The sequence below is a fragment of the Egretta garzetta genome, unplaced genomic scaffold (genome assembly GCF_000687185.1).
Source record: "Egretta garzetta isolate BGI_Z169 unplaced genomic scaffold, ASM68718v1 scaffold287, whole genome shotgun sequence".
In the NCBI taxonomy this organism is placed as follows: domain Eukaryota; kingdom Metazoa; phylum Chordata; class Aves; order Pelecaniformes; family Ardeidae; genus Egretta; species Egretta garzetta.
This window is the reverse complement of record NW_009260435.1, coordinates 7,919,284-7,941,324: the sequence shown is the minus strand read 5'-3', so window position 1 is coordinate 7,941,324 and position 22,041 is coordinate 7,919,284. Positions and strand designations below refer to the sequence as shown.

General features: G+C 34.9%; 1 protein-coding gene across 4 annotated transcripts in view; it reads left to right on the top strand.

Annotated features, from left to right (window-relative positions):
• Positions 1-265: 265 nt before the first annotated feature.
• Positions 266-22,041, top strand: part of MINDY2 (MINDY lysine 48 deubiquitinase 2) — a 33,477-nt gene continuing 11,701 nt past the window's right edge. The window contains exons 1-7 of one of the 4 annotated variants that reach the window (XM_035899568.1): positions 266-360; positions 1,804-1,963; positions 7,310-7,367; positions 9,076-9,140; positions 13,237-13,395; positions 14,256-14,358; positions 14,954-15,096. In XM_035899568.1, the coding sequence (XP_035755461.1) occupies positions 1,943-1,963; positions 7,310-7,367; positions 9,076-9,140; positions 13,237-13,395; positions 14,256-14,358; positions 14,954-15,096 (549 nt within the window). In that variant the 5' untranslated portion in view covers positions 266-360; positions 1,804-1,942. Of the gene's footprint in view, positions 361-1,703; positions 1,964-3,010; positions 3,016-7,156; positions 7,168-7,309; positions 7,368-9,075; positions 9,141-13,236; positions 13,396-14,255; positions 14,359-14,953; positions 15,097-22,041 lie in introns of those variants that run through there. The other 3 variants (XM_035899569.1, XM_035899567.1, XM_035899570.1) reach the window with 3 other exon arrangements.

Below are 22,041 nucleotides of genomic sequence, written 5' to 3'. Positions count from 1 at the left end.
GGCCGGGCGGTGCCGCTGGGGCAGCGTCGTGACCCGGAGACGCCGGCTTCACCGGGGCTGGCGAGGCGTTTCGTGAGGTGCTGAAGGCGTGCAGGGGGCACCGGTGCCGAAACCAGGCTAATGTGCCGCTGGAAGCCTGTGCTGATTAAGACGCAGACTTGTTTCGGCTGTTCAGCGCCCCTCTCACGTAGAGAACTTGGAAAATACATAATGGCTCGTAGTCTATAGATCATATACTGCTTAGATGCTGCTGTCGTATGTAGGCTTACTTTGCTGTCTTCTTTAAAATAGAAATAAAAATCCAGATGATGCTTTACGAAACGGAGCAGTATATGGTTTGCAGATGCGTGCAGGTTTCTAGTAAGTAAACGTTACTATTTATAGCACTGAAAACAGGCAGGATTTTGGGAAAATAGGTTAGTTTGGTATAATGAAGCGTATGCAGAATTGTACAAAATACAGATTTGTCCAAGTAACTGCCTGAATAACAGGGATGCATTCAAACAGTCAAGTAGCATAGATTGTGTGTAAATTAACAAGAAAATCGGGGTGTGATCAGGTACAGCTTTGAGACCTGGAAGTTCTTGTGTTCTGATAGCCATCATGGATACAGACTTCCTGTAGTCTTAAAATAATTATTTTTAACTTTTTAAGCAATTAAAATGTAAGGCGTAATGTAGTTATTAACATATATACGTGAAAGGAATATCTGTTGGGAAAGAGCTATGAGGTTGTGTGCCTTGCAAAATAAGGAGGAGAGGGTACTTCTCAAGAAATGCTGGCAACTCAACCCCAAAAGATTGGTGAATGGAGTTGTAGGATGGAAAAGCTTTATGGGAATAGTTTTTATGTTGTAGTATAAAGTGAAAGCAATTTAGCATCGGATGATTAGAAGGTTATTCATGGGTTTGACAAGTGACATAGGAAAAGGTTGGAATGAAAGTAATATTATAAGAAGAAATTTGTTTAGAGGAAGGTAACTTTCCAGAAGATTGGTGATTTTGTTGAGTTACGTTTTCCTGAGCAGAATAGCTCATACATCAGGAGGAAAGCTGTGGATACAGTGACGTAGATATTTAACCATTGGTGAAAGCAGTACAGGGAAGCTGTGTGTGACTTAAGGTATTGCCTTATGTAGGTTCTACCATCCTCAAGCGGGAGTGAAGGTTGTCTTAGACTCCCATGTTTAACACTCAGTTTCTATGCTTCCTGTTTAACATCTAGGGGTGAGTTGAGGGCATTGGAGAGCTTATCATTCCCCATCATTCTGGGTGGTGGGGTTCTAAAAGAAATGGCAAGTTACAGGATTTTCCTTTTTAACCTTTCATTTAATAAAAGCGTATAAATGGGACAGCACCATTCTTGTTGTTTGCATTTAAGTTTTTGGAGGTTTTGTTCTTTAGCATTCTTCCTTTGCCTCCTTAAATATATGATTGCTTTCTTCTGCTGTCCTCCGTCCAGAATTTTAACTGATGATCTGTTTTGATCAAATACTACATAGTGAGAATTAAGGTAATATCCGGTTTTATAAATAGGTGAAAATCAAAATGCCTCTTGGGAGTGCCCTAGCATTTCTTATTGCTAGGATTACATGAAGGATTTTCTATAATTCTGTCTGTTTATATAAAGCCTCAGCAGAATTTACATGAGTTGCAGACAGGCAGCTAAATTGGTGAAACTGCCATCACATGACTTGTTATTTACATGCCTGAGGGTTTTCCTGTTAGTTGGTTGTATATTACCCCTGCTTATAATTGATTTTTCTAATTAGTGCCTCTCCAAATTAGCCTTTCTTTCCCCCAGTTTATAGTCGAGAACCACGTTGGCATTGTTTGGAGTGGCAACCTCATTGACAGCTCATCTGTACATCACTGACAGTAGCTAGCTACATACCAAGGCTGAGGATGGACATCCACATTCTTCTCACTTCTCCCGAACCAAGATGAACACTAGATTGGGTCAGGTAATTATAATTTGGGAACAAGGAAGCAGACCAAGAGATGAAAACAGGCAAAAGCAGAGCAAGAATACCATAGTATGTGTTAGGTGAAACGCAGCTATGTGGTGGGGAAAAAAAAATGGTATAAGGAGGAGATGAGGAGGGGAGTTAAAATTACAACAGAGAATAAGAAGGTAAACAGTGAGGTTTGGGGGCTCTTCCCTGTATCAGCTACCAACTTTCTTTCTCAGAACTCTGTCCTGACAAGGTTGAGAGTTTTGGTCATCCTGTAGGTAGATATGGTCTCAAGTAACTTCAGATAATACATGCAAGTGCTCAAATTTGAGGAAAAATAGTTACAATACTAGTTTTCAAGTTTTCATGGACATTTGCCTTTGCATGGCCAATTACGTGCTCCCATTATTCCAGAATGGGACTGATAACCTTGAGATCCAATGCTATGTATCAGCTGTGCTTACTGAGCAGTGAAGGTTGAACTCACATAATTATTTGAGATGGGTGGCACATACGCAATTTGCTTAGAACTGAAATCTTTATTACTTAGTAATAAGTGGGAAGCCTTCTGAGAGTTTGTAGGCCACAATCATGGAAGCATTTACGCTTAAAATCCCAGATTAACATTTGGAAATATTAAGGAAAATTCACCTTTTTGGGTATTTCAGCCTCTCAAAATGCAAGCTTCTTACCCACATGCTACAGTATCGTTTTAAATATACTAACAGTTTTGTGACCACCTCAGTTTTTCTGCGATAGCCCTCACTTGACTAAAGAGAGACTATAGGTAGTTTGTTAATTTGCTCAAAGAGTTGCAATAACAGGAAGATGTAAGATGTACTGTACCTTAGGTAAGCGTGCCATATACTCAGAAAATATCTTCCTAGTGGTTATGAAGATATTGTTCATTAACGGAGCAAGATTCTTCTCTGTTCCTAGTCATTATTCATTTTTTTATTATGCCTTTTGGAGGTATTTTTGGTATTAGACTTAAGATCTTTATTTAGGGATACAGGTATAAAGACTACCTAGACATACTTGATTCTTTGAGTGCTGCACCTGTATGTTCTTATCTGTGAGATACTGGTTTGGCAACACTTGAACTTTCTTGAAATTCTGAAATAGTAGCACCCACTGACACTGCTCAAATTCCCTTTTGATAGTACCAGGTTTTGGAACTAAACTTGAAATAAAACTGCTATCTTTTATCCACTGTTTTTAAAGGAGTCTGGACATACAACTTTGAGGTGACAGATTGTAGAAGCTGTACTTTTAAATGTTACAGTTACGAAGTCATCGCTTTTCTTTTGACGTGTTTTTGCAGACTGCCTGTATAAGCTTAAGTTGCAGTTTAGCCTTTAGGAGATAGAGTTGAGGAGTTCTGCTTACAGACCTGGTACAGCAATGTTCTTCTAAGTAAAAAGAAAACAAAAGCAGTGTGAGAACAACTTGAAAAAGTAACTGTTGTGCAAAACAGTGTGGTAACCATTTAGGCTTCTGTGATGGAAATGAAAGCAGAAGTAGAGTATTGAAACAAACATTTAAAAAAGTATAGGCATGGGTTGTCTCTTCTGATGTAGAGTGGTGTAGGATGCTATCATTAGGCTTGTTTAAATCTGAAGACCATTCAGTTTTTCCTCAGACCTGTGGCTCACTATGTAGTTAAGCTTAGCAATGCAAAGCTTGCTTTTCTATGTACTTTTTGTGATCTTTGTTAGGTGTAGTCCATGCACCACTTTCTGATAACTTCTGACATTGCATTAAATGGTAATTTTGTGGGGGGGTAGCCCTTCGCAGGATGTACTCCATGGCAATCATCAGATGCTAAAAGGGTGCCACATAATTTTGCTCTGTGTTTCTTAGGTAGGATGCGATATCTTGTAGCCGAAGAACTCTGAACCTTAACACATTGCACAGAAATTACATATCTGAAATGTCCAGGGACGTTTCCAGAGAAACAAATTGTTTTGGAATATAAAAAAAGTCTAAGGGAAAATGTGATGTAGTACAAATATAAATAATATTGTCTTGAAAAGTGAGTGCATATGGAATATCTTGTCTTTACAACTTTTTATGTGGGAGTAATCCCAGTAGCGTATTTGGCAGTGTCTTTAAAAACTTTTTCTATCACAGTCCTTGCAACAAAAAGAAGATTTGGGGAGCTGTGTTCCCTACATGCCCAGTTCTACTAAAATTTCGGTAACTTTTAGAACTGTATGAATTACCTGTTTAGGTGATTGTAACAATTATGTAAGTAAATATTGTATAACCGTTTATGCTTACATATATCCAAACTGAGATGCAGAGAAGAGGTAGAGTGAAAAATTTCTACTTAGAAATTTTTACTTTTAGGTTCTCATTAAAATGGCCTGGTTTTCAGAGGAGCCAAGTATGGTTTGCTCCTGCTGATAGCCATTTGATTTGTCAGAGTCTGCAGTGGTAGTGCCTGGTCTGAGGTCTGGCACAGCCCTTTACACGTCATCTGCTTTTTTCTTGTTACTGAGCTAAACCTCCTTATGGCCAGAACTTGCACAGATTGCTCAGATGAACTGGCTCAGCCTCTGAAGGTGAGTTGCTGGTGAGCTGCTGATGAATGCTCAGCAGAGGCCCTGGCAGCCTTCCTCCCTGCATCTGTGGGATGACTTGAGCTTACAAATCAGTAGGTCCATAGCTGTGCATTTGCCAGAACAGGAAGCCTGCTCTGAGGGATTGAAGGAAACCTGGTTGAGGGTGGAGATGTTAAGGTTATCTGGTGACAGCACGTACTATCAGGCTATCTTGTGATAAGCTTATGAAGCTGTTCCTGCAAGGCAAGAGGTATGTATTTGCAGGGAGTATTAATTTTTTTCGTCAAGGCAGGTTGAAGCTATCCTTACCTCTTCCGGAACGCTGAGTTCAGGGGAGTTGCATATTTTAGATAAACATGTTTTGAGACTATAAATAATAAGCTATTAGAAATTTGCATGGTCCCTTTCTATATGCATAGTATTTTCAGAAGTGTTAGCTTCTGTGCAGGACTATACCACTTAATTATTTTTTTTTAGGCTCTTCTGAAGAGTGGGAGGATACAGTGGAAAATATTTAACATTAGTATTATGTAGTTTTCCAGTTTGTAGCCTAATGCATAGAAACGGTATAATTTGTGCTATACAAACTGTTCAGTTTGAAAATTTGTTTACCAATCTTGTCTTTTAATTACAAAGGTAGCTCAACTGTACCTCACGTTGTAGCTGGGTGAAAAGATTAGTTTCCCACTCCTGAGAATGGGAGGGAAAACAGAATGAAAAGTAGCTAGAGTTAGGAAGAGAGATCAGGGCGAAAGACCAGGACACTGCAGTACAGGGGTACAGGAAATGGGTGGGAGCTGAAGAAGCGTGTTTTTCTTAAAACGTAAAATTAATGTAAAATCTAGCAACTAAGCATTGAAACCTATTGAGAAAGTTTGTCCCTCAAAATAATAGAATGTTATGGACAACAAACAGCTTTCACTGCTATTGCTTACATTGTTTTCTTCTGTTGATTATGTGGAGAATAACTGTGGTTCTGCATGATTTTTCTCTCTCCTTTAAGTTTTAAGGTGTTTTTCTTTCCTGTTTCTTATTTGTTGTACATTTCTTGTAGCTTAAGTGCTCGCAGTGAAGCTCTGAACAGTTAGGAAATGTCACGTTCTCTTGATATCCTTAAGTCAGGTCTGTTCAGAACTACTTCTGTCTATGTTGGAACCCTATTAGCCCACCTTAAAGATGTGATCAACGTCCCACAAAACAAAATTCTGCTGTGAAATAATCCACTAACTTTGTTTAGCATTTAATTAAGTGGTTAATTTTGAGATTTAGCTTCTTAAAGTATCTGACTGTGAGAGATTCTGCAGATATGAGTGAAACTACTTTGCTTTGGTTCTGCAGTTAAAAGAAAAAAGTTGCTTAGCATTATAGTTGTGAGGGAACATTCAGATTGTTAACCAATGATACCATTAATACCTCCTTCAATCCATAGTCTGAAATATTAATACGTTTATGCCATGAGCGTGTAGGGCTCAAATACAGGTAACCCATGTAATTATGCTTTACAGCTGCCATTTGTAGTATAGGCATACTTCTAGATTCCCAAGTATGGCGCAGAGCAGAAACCCCCAAGCAATGCTGGAAGAGCTGATATGAATGGTTTGAAATAACTAATAAGAGCTAGCTTCAGTCATGAAAGAATCATCACAGTAGTGCTGCTAGTAGTTGAGGGAGCAATGCTAATTTTCCTTCATATTATACTGGCATGTCTGTACTGTTTGTGGTCCCAGAACCACTTCACGCATAGCTAGTGTGAGTAATTCTGTTCTGTGCTGTTACATCCATATGCCTTAGGAGCCAGAATGAACCAGACCCAACTCAGAGGTGTGCACAGCTAATGTTTACTAAGGCTTGAATGCTGCAAATTCATTACTGGAAGCTTAAGAATCCGCCTTTTGAACCTATAGTTGTGTCATTTATGTGGCACAATATATTATATTTATGTGAATACTCAGTATGAGTATTATCAACAAGATCAAAGATTATGAAAACATTTAGCCTATTGAGTATTAGTGAAATTTAGAGAAGTTTTGGGAAGAGGTTAAGAAATTTTGTAAGTTGCAATCAGTTGTCACTCATTTAAAAGAAGTTTTCAACAATTCATGTGCCTATGCATCCATAACTCATTTTTCTTCTTGTTTAATTCATATAATTTTAAGGTTTTTTGTAAGCAGAACTAGCTAAGCCTTCTTATGAATCTATGCTTGAATCTATGCTTCACTAATTTCCTTCTTTACTAACAATTTCTACTTTCATTCCCTTCCTTCTCCAGATCCCTCTCAGTACTAGCAGCTTTTGACTATGTCCAAATGTCAACTTCTGAGTTTTGGATGCTGCATTGAAGGCTTTATATGTATTATTCCTCCATATCATGTTTTTCTACTTCCTCCTTCTTCTCCACAACCAGCAAAGTAGTTGAAGCCTATTAACTCTTAAGCATGAGTTAACACTCTCACATTATGTCTTTCTATCTGTCAAGGAGAGCAGTGATCAGTGTTGAGGAACTTGATTAAAAATTACCTAATAAAATCAATACCAGACTTCCTAGACTTCCAGTGGTAAGATGTTGAAGAGAGAGATAGGATAAGAAGATTAAAAACTTTTTTTAATCTCTTCTTGTAGTTGTTATTTAGTAGAGGTCTTGGGAAGGTTCTTGGTCCCAGTGTGCTAATGCTTTTATAAATCAGTGAGGCAAATATGATAGAAGATTTCTGTCTATGAAGACCTTATTGATACTTTCTAAATTGTATTGTTTTAACATTTTAAAGAGAATATACTTTTACTTTCACAGATTAAGCTGCCACCAATGATGGAAATAATAACGGCTGAACAGCTGATGGAATACTTAGGTTGGTAATTACAATAAATAGTTCTCAATTATATATTACACTTAGTAGTGAGTAGTAGTATAGGAGGACTTTTATTTATTTATTATTTTATTCATCTTTACTTGAATGTTTCAAGAAAACTACCTACGGGATTCAGTTACTCATGCTTTTCCTTAACTGCTTTTAGAAGTTTTCGGTGCTGCTGAGTGGTTAGTCTAGTTATGCAGTTGGTATGGCTTAATATACCAACATGTTGGTATATTTAAACTTACTCATGTCTCTTACAATGTTGTTTTGTAATAGTTGATAGAATGTAGTAAGTAAGTCAACTGTGCCTTTAATTGTCTGCAGTAACTCTAATATGTGGTAGTATGACCCAATTAAAGTAACAGGAAGAATTAATTTAGTTGCCACAGTGATTGGGGTCTCAATTTGCAGGCACTACTCCATTATAAGATTCAGTCTTCAGCAAAACTGCAGCTGTTTCCATCTGACATGTCTGTAACTTCAGTAGCTGAGAATGATCCAGGTGTTAAAAGCCCAGTTGCAATAGTACTTAAGCTATATATACCACAGTTCTTTCCTTTTGTAGCCTAACAAATATAAAGCATTAGAGCTTAATAAATTAAGTTTGAATTTTCTTAGCAGGAGAAGAAAACCCTTACTATATTTTCTTTCTTTTTGCTTGTAAAGAATGTAGCTTGTTCTTTTCAAAGACATATTGCTGAATCTTTCAGTGGAAGAAAAAAGTTAATTACATAATTTCCAAAAAATAAGTCATAAGAAGTCTTGCTGCCTCTGTCTAAACATTACTTCTAATTATATTGATAGAATAATACTGTCTGAAGTCACTGCGTAATCACAGTTGGCTAAATGCGTATTCTTTCTTGAAGGCATATATTAGCTTCTGGATTTATCTTATTAAACTGAGTAACAAAATAACCTCAAATTATTTAGGTTCCTATTCAGTCAACAAGATTAGCATTTGCCAAACGGTTCTTCTACAGCTTAAAAAAATGTAAAAAGGCCTTCAATCACTTAGAACAATCTTAACTTAAAAGATTATAAATTAGGAAGCCTGTAACGATATTTTTCTTTGAGTAGAAGCATATTTTTTAGGAATGAATCAAGGGAATAAATATGAAAAGCATTGAAATAAAATCTGAAAAATTTGGGAGAGGCAATTTATGGATACTAGTCACTGAAAAGTTTACAAGTCTTGAACCCCAGTGTGTTGATTAATGGATTAATTACCTTTGTAGACATAGATGGAATCAAGCCTTTCAGAATTATTGGTGTATGGAAACATATCCCAAAATATTTATAATATCAGTCAGGATAAATGGTTGCATTTTTAAATTATGTCATGCAATTACATATCTTATTGTGAACAGTTTGACCTTTTTATATTTTTAAGTTTTGGCACAGAGGGAAGTAGATTTCTGAATAATTAAGAGATTGGTATGATTCCCCAAGAGATTAAAATGCTGCTTTAGTAACAGCATTGGCCATTTTAATTTTATTTCTTAGTATGATCTTACTGTTGTTTTTATACTCATATTTTACTCCATAGTTATAATTCAGGTTATAAAACAATGTGATCTCATTAATTTGATATGAAACTTAAGTGGTGGTATTTTGTGATCAGTCAACTTCAGTGAGAAGTGTTCATAGAAATGTTGAAGCTTTGGGTGTGAAATAAACTTACTGTTATTTTTGCTTTTTTTAGGAGACTATATTCTTGATGCAAAACCTAAAGAGATATCTGAAATTCAGCGTCTAAATTATGAGCAGGTAAGGAGCTGCTTATGTCCGAAGGAACGAAAACTTTTTTTCTCACCTAAGGTTTATTATCTTGTTAAAAAACAGAAGCATACAAATGATTGCTTGTAGTTAGTTTTTCCTTTTTTTTGATGTAGAGTATCATTTATAAATAATTCCTATTAGTGAAGAAAAACTCAGTATCTATTAACACAATTTTTTTTTTGCCTGCAATGAGTGTAATGAAATCATTTTGATTTTATTGAAGAATTATAACAACAGAAGTATAGATGGAAATATATAACAGGGTGGAAGTCTTTCAATGATAAAAATAATGCTATTAGTTAATATATATTACATAATTTTTTTATCTTAGAGCAAATTTTTCAATCTCTATCTGCTCACAGCTGGTTTTTTGATTACTCATGGAAAAGTGATTTGAATTTATTATAGGTGTTAGGTTTCAAGCTAGTTCTATTTATTATTAGGTCATCTTTTCTTGCTCTCATTCAGTGTTGAAAACCAAATAGAGTATCTTGGGATAGTCGAAATGAGAATGAAGATTGAATGTGGATTCTTTTAATAGTAGCCCAAAATATGACTTGTATAAAAGTATATGAATTCTTTTTGTAACAACAAAATTAGCTATATTTTTCCACACAATTCTGTGCTGTAGAAGATTATAGCTATAATCAACTTACAGGAGAGTGATGAAAACTATATACCTGGCTAAAGTACAACCTCTATGGCTTTCTTGTGCTCAAATATATGGGTTTACTACATAAATGTCACAAAACTTTTCCTTAAATATTTAACCGTACAATTTTAAAGAACCTTCTGTTCTATGAGTGTTCTAGATGTTCTTGTAGACGCATGAGTGATACCACATGAGAGGGGAAAAAGAAACAAATTAGGCAACCGAGTTACTACATTTCAGAAGCATTGGAACTAAGTCTTGGTGTTAATCATAATTTTGTGTTTATCTTGTCACACAGTTAATATTCTTTGCCTAAAGCAATATATTTTCTTATACAAGAAATTTAAGTAAATTTTTTGGACAGCTGGGTTTGTAAGGCTTGATTTTAGTATAATTTCAACATCGTAACAAGATACTCATTTCAGCTGTGACTTTTTTTTTTTTTTTTTACCACACTTGAGGGATTTAATTAAGTGTTTGAATGAAAGTTGGATTAAAAAAAAGCACATGTTCTAATGCACAAACTTAAGAACAAGTTGCCCAGGTAGGTTGTAGAGTCTCCATCCTTGGAGATATTCACAAGCTATCTGGACGTGGTCCTGGGCAACTGGCTTTGTGGCCCTGCTTGCTCAGGGAGGGTGGACTAGATGACTTCCAGAGGTCCCTTCCAAGCTCAACAGCTCTGTATATTTATATCCTTGCCTATATGCATTCATTTTTTTAGAAGCTCATTGTGTTGAAGGTGTGGAAATAGCTAAAATAGAAATGATACTGTTCAAAATGTAGTGAGAAACTTCTGCAGTTTTCTGGACAGTTTGATGTATTCCTGCTTTGTTTACAAACAAAACATTACAAAATAAATGCAACTAATGTCTGTATGATCTGAATTTGTGGATTAGTGCTGAATTGCTATTGACTTCCTATTCATTTAGCAGACTAAGAGTATAGCATTATTTCTTCCACAACACCTATGATAGGGACCAGAGATCAAGTATAACCTACTAATGAAATGAGCTTCTTACGTAAGGTAATTTGGTTTGCTATTACAATGATAAAAACTTAAAAAGATTATAAAGTCTGAGCCAGATCTTGAAAACTGCATACAAATTTTGCTAAATTCTAAATCTTGTAACATAGCAAAATTCTCAAAAGGGTGAAACAACATGTAGTAAAGTAGTGGGAACTGTTGCTTTCCTGGTAGTAGAAACTTAGCACAACAGTGCAGTTAAAGTGCTACAAGCAGTAAAACTCTCATTCATAGCAACCACTCTCAAGTGCAGATACTGGATAATAATCATTACAGTGTTTTATAGCTATGCTTTGTCAAGTAGTTTATAAGCTTTTCTGCGTAAGCTTCAACTCTTAGAGCTTTCCAGGTTTAAATCTGCTTACTAGCAAGGAAGTATGTCTGTTTATTAACTTACTTTAGGAGTTTTCAGAAATTGCATGTAAACTGAAATTACTCAAAGTAGGAACAAGCTTGTTGTTCTACTGTGATTTTATTATGAAAAAAAAGTACATTTAAACTTCCATACCAGTAAGAGGAGTAGCTTAATTCCTTTGGCTAAAATGCTGAGGTTGGTGAACAAGAAATTTTTTGGTATATGCCTTAATGAATCTTTGCTGTTGCACGTGGAAAGTGTTGTACAAAGATATGTAAGTGAGACTATTTTATGTATATATGCCTGCTTACAGAATTTTTACATACAAGTTTTGGTTTAGAATTCTGTTGCATGCTGAGAGATGTCTAAAACTTTTTCCAAGATCTAGGTAACATTCATCTTCCTGACAGATGCAACACTGTGCTTAGAATTGGATCATGAAGTACTGAATGATGTAGCTACTTAGAATCATAGAATGTTTTGGGTTGGAAGGGACCCCTAGAGGTCATCTAGTCCAACCCCCTACTTCACTTAGCATGTTTACTTAGTGAGTGTCACATGTTCTAATTGGTACATTCTTCACAATACCAAGGTACAAGATGCATAGACTGATTTCTTAAAGGGACTTCTTAAAGATAGTAAGGTCTGCCTTATGTTTTAGTGTACAGGCTTGTGTTGGCATTCTGCTCTATTAATGTGTGCACTAATGTGCTGCAGAAGTGAATGTTCAAGTTAATGTATTAGTTAAGTTATCGTTTAATGGATCCAGTTATTTGTAATTTTCCTGCATTTCAGCAAGTTGCTTTTAATTTGATAGAATAACTCATCACTCTGTACCCCACTTATGCCTTGTTAGCTTACCTAGTTCTTTAATAGTTGTCTCATTATTCAGCTTTTATAGTCAGTTATCCTTATTCTCAGTTTTTTGTCTTCCCTTATTGATTCAATTAATTGTGGTTCTTGCCATTAACTGTCTTATCATTAAAAGAGGACAACAGAGGGGCAACTGTCTCTAACAATCAGTGGGTTTAGTCTGTGCATCTTTTTTGTCTCCATCTCCTTTTCAATCTGTTTCTGGTTTTTTGTCATGTTTTTTCTCCATTATTGCAATCTTAAGCAACAGAATATTGCAAAACTAAGCAAAAAAAGTCTAACACCCTAACAACAAAAACCCCAAACCACCAAAAAAGCACCTCAGTTTCCCTGAATCTTTTGCAAATACTGCAAATATTTTCTGATTATACTCTTTGTGAACTCTTGTCACTTGGTGGAAAATTCTTTTTCCTGCATGTCAGGAAACTTATTTCTTGGTTGGTTCAAGAGAACTGTCTCACAAAGCACTTCTTCTTATACTCATCTTTGTTTTGTGTGATTGGATCTTCAGAACTTGATCATTCCCCTTAGGATTCCATTGGGATCGCTACTATAGTAAGTGCTAACTTCCATGACTTGTTTCCACAGTAGAATCTACAGGCCATTTAAAAGTATGCCCAAAATAAGATAGCAAAACTGTTTTCATGAAACAAACAAAAGATTCTTCATTGTTGTTCACTGCTTTAAGTATTGAACTCCCAAATTAGAGTTGGCAAGCAGAACTGTGTAGACCTGTTTGTTTTGTTCATTCATTACGTGGTGGCAAGTGCTTCAGCCTGACTCATAAGGCAGGACTTAAAGGGGAGAAGAAATGTCAAGAGTCCCTTAGAGATAGCCTTACAATCCAGTTCTTCTTGCAAACATCTGGCTTGTAGCTGTGGGAAGCAGAGCTAAAAGAAGTAAGAGCTGCCTAAAAGCAGCTTATGAGTGTAGAAGAAGAAACAGTCAGATACAGCTGATTGGAGGGAGAGTTCTTATTTTTGCAGATCTCTTCTGGCACAGTGAGAATGAATAATGTGAATATGCACTGAAACAGTTGTTTAGCTAATTTTCCCTTTTGTGAATTTTTTTTCAAAATGTTGAATTGATGAATACTAAATGAAGAAGGGTTACAAGAATAACCACCAAGTGTACAAAGCTCTATTTCGTCATCTGTGCTTTTTCTTTCTGCTGCCAGAATATGAGTGATGCAATGGCAATTCTACATAAGTTACAGACGGGTCTGGATGTCAATGTGAAGTTTACAGGTGTACGAGTATTTGAATACACACCTGAATGCATAGTGTTTGATCTTCTTGATATTCCCTTGTACCATGGATGGTTAGTGGACCCTCAGGTAACTTATTTTTATTTTTTCCAATAATTCAAATAGAATATAAATTACTCTGAATTTTTTTGGGCGGAGGGGAGATGTTTCAGAATTTTAACTGGAGTCAATAATAATGATTATAGTAATGGATTTCTTAAATCTAGTCAGAAAAACTGGATTTTCTTCGGAGGGGAGTGAGTACAGACTGTACATGTTTTTTAGTGTGGTAACTTTGCAGAGACTAGGTCTGTAGTCAAGCTAACTTTAAAAATCTTCTATGCTGAATTCATGACTGTGTAAATGAGAATTGTTGTTTTGAGGGAGGTAGGAAGTTACCAGGAATGCAAGGTTACTTTCTTCCTTTCTTTAATTCTGATTTACTAGTCACTGCTTTGTGGGATGTTAGAGGATGTTAGAACCAATTAGAGAGAACTACATCTTTAATAAACATGTATATTTTTAATGATATTATTTAATAAACAGTAAACTGGTACTATTTATTTGGGTGAAACTGATGAGTTTGGCTGCAATAATCTGCCTCAGATTTCTTTTTTCCGGTCTTGTTCATGAAAGTTGCTGTTCTCTTACCCCTTGGACTTCACCCCCCACCCAGCTGAGCCAACTGATGCCCCATTCTCTCCTCCGTGTGCTTTATCAGCAGCTTTTGATGTTAGGCGTTAACTTAAGGATTTAAAATGGGATCGGAGACCACAAAATGTGTAACAGTCTGGGCTAAAAGTTATCTGCCTAGTATTTTTAGGGGGATAATGTCCTATCTTTTTTGAAACTCTTATTTTCTTATGAATAATTACCATAGACTTACAGTTGTGTTCTGTTCTTCACAAAGGTAAATTCTCTGTTTTGTATGCTGTTCCTTCCTGCTCCAGGTTGCTGACATAGTAAAAGCAGTTGGTAACTGCAGTTACAATCAGCTAGTGGAGAAGATCATTTCTTGTAAACAGTCGGACAACAGTGAACTCGTTAGTGAAGGTGGGTAACTTTTTTCCTGTGCTTTATCAAAGTATTTACACCATCAAATCTTAGTTACATATTTTGTATCTGGGTCTCTGTATGTAGAGATAAAAGTGTGAAGAGCTGCATTCTATCTGCTGAACTTCTTTCCCTGGGCAGGCAGACAGCACTGTGCTTGTCTCTTAAACTTCTCTGATGCAATTTCCAAACCAAGGATTAGCCTCATACACTTGATCTATTAAATATACTTTTTAAAAAACGGGAGAGAACTTCCTTTTATGAAAAGGTATTACGGGCGGCATTCAGATTTCAGTTTGGCTATATATTATCTCCTATAATTAGAAAGAGAGTTATGTACTACATGATGACAAGGGGCAAATCAGTAATATTAGAAGTGGATATAGCATTTCTGAACATGAGAGGGTTATCTACAATGCTGAGGTTTTAGAACTTGCAACTCATTTTCCCCTCTCTGAATGTGTTCTCTCTGAATGTGATAATAAGGGGGCATCTTAGTAGGGAGGAGATAGAAAAACTATTACTGTTGTAACCAGGATTTATATATTAGAAAGTGTGTAATAGACACACATAACAGTATGTATTGCTTTTATAGGATTTGTAGCTGAGCAATTTCTAAATAATACAGCTACTCAGTTGACGTACCACGGGCTGTGTGAGTTGACTTCAGCTGTCCAGGAGGGAGAGCTTTGTGTGTTCTTCAGGAACAACCATTTTAGCACCATGACCAAATACAAGGTATGTTCAACATTTTTGTCCTTACTGTTGTGGTTCGCATTCTCACTTCAAAGCAAATCCTTTTTTTTTTTTTTTCCCCCTGTCTTGAAATAGAAATAAATTCCAGTTTGTTGTTACATGTAAGTGCGGCTTATGGTGAATATAAGGTCTGTAGCAAAAGTTACTTGTGAATTATTGATTACTGTTTTAAATATCGGGATCCATTATCACTTTAAATCTTTTTGTAGCTCTTCCCTTTATGTTGAGTTTGCTCCCTGCGTTAACTCCTTTTGTGGTTATGTATAATGACATACATTTCTTACATGGCTTAAATTTACTTGCAGTTTATGATTGGCAATGATAAGGTTAATGAATTTATTTAATTTCTTGCTTCTGAGGATATAAAACTTTGCTTTATATTTGGGCCAGTAGATAAGTAGCTCCATCATGGTGTTCAAAATACCAGACATCTGGAGAAGTTGAGATGAGCTGCAATATTGGTTCCCTTTGTTAGGGAAGAGGTTATTTTTTTTGAATCTGAAACTGGGGAAGCAAAATGGTGAGAAGTGTGGAAGGAGTATTCCAGGATATGAAAAGCAAGTGACAACTTGGTTAGTGCTTCTGAGGCTCCTTCCTCTGTGGAATGGAGAATCTGGCTTGGCAAGCTTATAATAATTTATATTTATAATTTATTTAAATAATTTAACTTCTTTATTCTAACACAACTTCGCCTTTACTAAGATGACAGTGTATTTTTATGTATCTGACTTGGGTAGAAAGGAGTACAGTCAAATTGTCTCCTAAGATTTAATCGTTCCCTTCTCTTCAGTGATAAATGTGAATATTTTGAGGTAAGCTTTGCTTGCAATGTCAAATCAGAGTTAGACATTTCTCTCAAACACATGTATTTTTTTTTTACCTTTGTATAGAACTCTTGAAATTATGCTTTGGTTATCTGTTATTAAATAAGACTTTAACTTCATGTACACTTGCAGTTATGAATAATGGTAATAAATGCAAAAAAAGGGCTGAGTGTAACATACAAAAACGTTAAGGAACCACTGTTTTTGCCATATATTTTTGCCATGGTAACATCATATACCTTGTAAATGACACTATTTTTTCCATTTGATAGTACGGGTCCTTTTTTCTCCCTCTGTCTGTTAATCTTGACTGTCAATGCTTATCTTTGGCATTTTGAATAGCTACTCATAAGTTGCTCTAAAGCTCTGAATAATCCTGAATAAATAGTGATTAATTCTACAAACAGGTAACACATTTGGTTTTCTAATAGCTTCTTAGAACACATCTAAGATTTGGTTTAAATTTATGTGGAATTATATTCTCTTAAAGCAGTAGGACAAGTAGACAGATCTTTCTCTTTCCTTCCTGCATTAAAAAAAAAGCTATGTTTTTTATGGTCAAAACTCTTAATTGTTATGTTTCCCAATGAAACTCATTTATGTTACAATTTTAAGCAGTATAGTTTTGATTCTCTTCCATTTTTCTCCATTGCTCTTGCAGTAGTTGGTAGTAGTTTGTCATGTAAGCCCTTACATTGTTTTATGGTTGCTTTCATTATGGAAAAAAAAAAAACCCAACCTCAAAACAACTTGGTTTTAAAAAGAAAATACTAAGTAGAAGTACAGATGTACTTTCTGGGTACAAATTGTACCTACAGGTGCAGGAAACCTCTTTTACTGCTTTTAAAGGATATTCCAGATAAAATACTTAAATCCTCCTGGAAATAATTCATTATTGTCCTATAATTAAAGCTTTTACAATATTTTATGTTCTTTGTATTAAATACATTGAATGAGTATCACTTTGACCTTGTGAATTATCAATCCAGAATTTTGTTTGTAGAATGTAGACTGCTTGTGGTCTTCTGCAGCCCAGTATGTAGATCAAAGGCCAAAACCTGGGGTGTGTTTGTCGGTGCTTTATCAGCTTCATACTTATAAACATATACTCACAACTGAGATCCTTTTTCCTTAAAGAAATAGAATGCAACACTTCAGTGAGTTAAATATTCTTAACCAATATTGCAGAACAGGATAAGGTAGTGAGTAAAAATCTGTGTCTGAATTTTAGCAGTAAGAACTAAATCCAAGTCCTAAGAAATACTGAGTTAAAATATTTGAAAAACAGTATTATTTTTTGTGTATATAAGATTTACTGCTTCTAAGTCACTGTGGTGTTAATCTTTCAGAAGTCTAAGACTTCTCAGAAAGGACAAGTTTTGGAATATGGGCCATTATTTTTGTTTCATAGTCATTATGGTGACCTCGCTTGCAGCTAGTTTTCAATTTCCATGGTATCTAACAGGCTTTTAGTTCCTGGGGTTGTCACTTTTAAACAGTGTCGTTCGTTTTGCCTTGGATTTCTGGGGAGTGGTGCATTACAGAATTCGAGAGATCAAGAAACTTTTCTAATAAAGACAGAAATTCTTTATTAATTTATTTTTAGAAGTCAGGAGTAACCTTTCTGTCTGTTTCTAACCTACCTAGCTGTTTGCAATAGCTATATGACTAGGTATTTCTTTCATATCAAGGAAGTCAGAAATAGATTTGACTTGGGCTTTTAGCCAAGATTAGCTATCCAAAAATCTTTGGACCTCCAGGATACTCATATGAGCACCAATTGCATTGTTGTCACGGAGTTGAGACTTTTCAACTGCTTTACTCTTTCCTTTTACTAGGTTTAATACTAGCTCTGCAGGTTTTAATGGAATTGCTTTTGCTTCATGGTTTGAGCAGTAATCAGCAGGAGCTGGATCATGGAGAAAAGTCCAGTTCTAAAAACCGGAGACACAATTTATGCCAGAGAAAATGAAGGTGTAGAACTTTTAGGACAAGAACAATGCAATTTGTTTGTCTCTTTATAATATTGCCCTTCCCTCTTACCCTTCCAAACCAATATATGGAAACATACAAACAAAACAGTTATGAAGGTAAACAAAAGGGAATTATACGTATTATATGTACATAACTTTCATTATAAAACTTGTATATTTTTAGAAACATTTACACTTTGAATAATTAGCAAGAATTTATAATGAAAGTCCCTTAGGTACATTAGGCTGTTTAAGTATTATTCTAATGAAGCTAATATTTAAAGTTTTATTTGGAAGCTTTCATGTACAGCTGATACAGTGACTTGTACGCTGGGGATAAGTTCAGTGGGGTGTTTTGAGGCCAATATTTCAGTGAAAGGAGTGGGATTTCAGTATGTTATATGTCAAAGAAAGTAGAATATAGGCTGATCTTAACTGCACTTATTGGAGGAAAGAAAAAACCCATATCGCTAAGCTTTTTCAAAGGAAATGTAAAAACCTGTTCCAAGTTCTCTTATATGTTTATCTTTTCTAGAACTGGCTTTAGAATTGAGGAGTAGGTGTGAGTAATTTAAGAAAAATAAATACTTGGTGATATTGAATAATTCAAAGAGCAAAATTCATAAATCAGAGACATTTTGAAGTTCAACATACCAATTTTTCTAATAAAACAATCAAAGCCAAATAGCCTTAATTTTGCTCTAAATTGGTGCAACATAACAATCATATTATTGTGATTGAGCCATTTTTAATATTTGTGGTGCTTGATTGAACAGATTTCTTTTTCTAAGTTGTATTTACAGTTCTTTCCACATCCTATCTGTTGAGATTGTTTTAGAGATAATAGGTATTTTCTGGTTTTAAATATAATATATGCAGTTACCTGTCATTCCTTAATAAGGGATAATCTCGTGGATATTGTAGAGCAGAAATGTAGAGGTGGAGAGTGGTAACAGCATATAATTTGGAATTCGTGGTTTTTAAGTCTTTATTAAAAAGAGTTTGCAGTATTTATTATTTGACACACAGTATCAATTTAAAAACAGAAAATTTACTAATACTAACAACACTTTACCCTATTACACCGAGTTTAGAGTGGCTTTCAGTTGTCATATCAAAGGATCTGTACCTTGGGTTTGGATTGCTTATTTTAGAGGGCTGTTTTACTGAAATGAGTTACATGAAAGTGTGAATAAACAGTGCAGTATTCTGAATTCCTATATTTTTGCTTTGAAAATTTTTTCATAGGCTGCTGTTACAAGATGTTGCATAGTGACAAGAACTCCACTGAAATATTGGGCATACTAGTGCCCAACTAGTGTGATCATTAAGGCTGGTTAATCTACTCATGCTTTCTTCGTGTTCAGACTCCAAGATTTATTTCTTTTTTGCATGGATAGTAAAGAAATTTGTAAGGAAGGGAACTGGAGTGACTCCTCAGAAACCTAGTTTTCTTTTAGTATTATGTTTTAGTTATTACTAAATGAACAGTAATAGGTGGTTTGGTTTTGGTGGGGGTTTTTTGCTTGTAAGTGCTTCTTGCAAGATCAGAAATAGAATGGTTATGAAAGTGAAGCAACATTATGAATACCTGGTGGAGATTTGGGAGGTATCAGTGCTGTTATGTACCATATGCAAAAGCTTATTAACAGTCTTTGCTGGCAGATATTTAAAAGGCATTTCCACGCTAGTTGTGGGGATGAAAATAATAGTTTGGGCTTTGAGGTGGACAATATTAAGTGAGATGTTGTATTATAACACTTTTTTTAATATTTCTTATCTAAAAAAGAGTATTTGTCTTGCCAAAAAGAAAAAAAGCAAAAGGGAGAAAACTGTTTTTAGTTCACTGTCATTGTATTTAAAAACATTGTTACTGTTTTGAAATATTACAGTTTGATTTAATATATGGGCACTTCTAAAAGGTTAATCTTCAGGCAGGTAACTATTGTGCCATTTTTACATACCTTCTAAATTTCTGACTCAGGGAGTAAGAGTTAAATGGGAAGGGCTCATTCAGTATTTTTTTCTGTTTTAGATACAGTATTCACTTTAAAATCATGGAAGTTGATAAGTAAAGTAACAGTAGTAGAAGAATGGTGGCAGTGAGTTTTTTCAGAAATTACTATGAAGAGTTTTGAAGTAATCTTCCTCTAAAGACTTCTTTTTTTTTTTTTTAAGCTGCTGAGTTGATATCACAGTGTAATTGTGAAGATTCACAGATTGCATTTCAGAATAGATCATCAGTTCAATTATAATTTGTTTATTCAGTTTATATTCATATAGTCTTGAATAATTAATATTTTACTATTCCCCTGCTGAAAATTGAACGAAATTTGCATAATCCAATGTGTTGTCTTTTCTGATTTGAAAAAAGTTTGAGTATTAGGATCATGTCTATAGGAAAATTATATAACATTTAAAAAAAATCCATTATTGCATATAAACAAAAAGCAAATGTGGCAATTCTGTAGTATATTAGACATCTGTTGAAGTACGGTGAGTGTTAGTTAATAATAGCAGTTCAGTTATCAGATTCTTAATCTCCTTCACTATTATTTGTCCATTTGCCCAAGTAGTAATTTATTCTACTTCCTGTCCCTTTAACTGCATATTAATAGTCTTGCCTCATGTGATTATACACTAATCATTTTCAGCACTTAAAGATGTGATTTTTTTTTTTTTGCCTTTGCTTTTCATTACACAGATAATAAATACATCACATGATAATTCCCTAGATCAAGGAAAAACAGGACTGTAAAGAGGGGATCAGTTTGGTAAGAATATCTTAGTTCAGTTGGAACGTTTTTTCCCCACTGACATGACTGTAATACAACCTATTTTTTTTACTGAAAAGTAACAAGACACTTACCTGTTTGGATTTTTAAGTATGTGTGTTGCAATTATGTTTTCTAGTTTACAAATGTTGGGTTTCTGTTCCAGAAATCAACAGACTTCTATTCAAATACACAGTATTTTTCACAGCAAGTATTGCACTACTTTGGACATTTAAGATGATGTCTGAGTTTGGCATAGTAGAGGCAATGTATATAACTTCTTAAGAACATGTTTAAATATTTTTTTCCATTTCTTAGTAAGTGCATGGTTTTTATTTGGAGGGTTACTCTGAATCAAATGGTGTATACTTGAGAAAAATAAGAAATTTTTTTTTAACAGTTAAAATATTCAGATATATTAGATTAATATCAAAATAATAGCAGTCATTCATGTCAACATAAAACATCTTCATAAAAACCAAGGGGTCTGATCCAGAAGTCCAAGAGAAAATTTACATCAACTTTAAAGGATAAGGCTTATAACATTTGTCTTTACTAGCTATTGGACAGATGTGTGTTTTTACAGTTTTCTAAACTGCTGGAAACTTGATAACTGGCATCAGAACAAGTAGTTTAAAAGCATTAATTTTAATTACTTAATCTGGTCACGAAATTAACCCAGGAAAGGAGGTCTTGTAACCAGTAACATCACCTGCAGCCTGCATCTGCTTGCAGTTCAGAGAGGGGTTTTTTTGTGCAAACCGGAAGAGTAAGAGATCATTCTTCAGGAGAACAGTCTTGCTTTTATCCTTTTCAAGCTTTTTATATGTGAAACTATAAAATCTGGGCATTGGTCTACAATATCTAGATATTGATTCTTAGTATAAATAGTTATTAATAACTTTATTGTAGGCACAGTTTACCTTAAGTTATGCACTTGAGATTTTCTTTTATTGTTCTATTTATTCTTAACCCATCAGTCCATGTACTTATTAAAAAAACGCCACACTTAAAAATAAACCTAAAAGATAAGTTGGTAATACTTCAGAAATGGCCACTTAAGATTTTATGAAGGTAGAAACACATTTATTTTGGAAAGTATGGTATTGGTCTTGGCAAGGCGTACTTGAAAAGCATATTTATGTATGTTCATTAGCTTAATTGTATGACCTTAGTGCACTTATGCTGGTTTAGCTTTAACCGTGATTAGAAAGCAAATGCAGAATCAAGACTGTGATTTATTAAAACCAGAACACGTTTTCTACTTTACCTCTTTTAAAGCCTCCTTCCTAATTTTTTAGTTCGGTGTACAATGTTTCTACACTTAGTAATTCTTACTGATTCTGTCACTGTGCC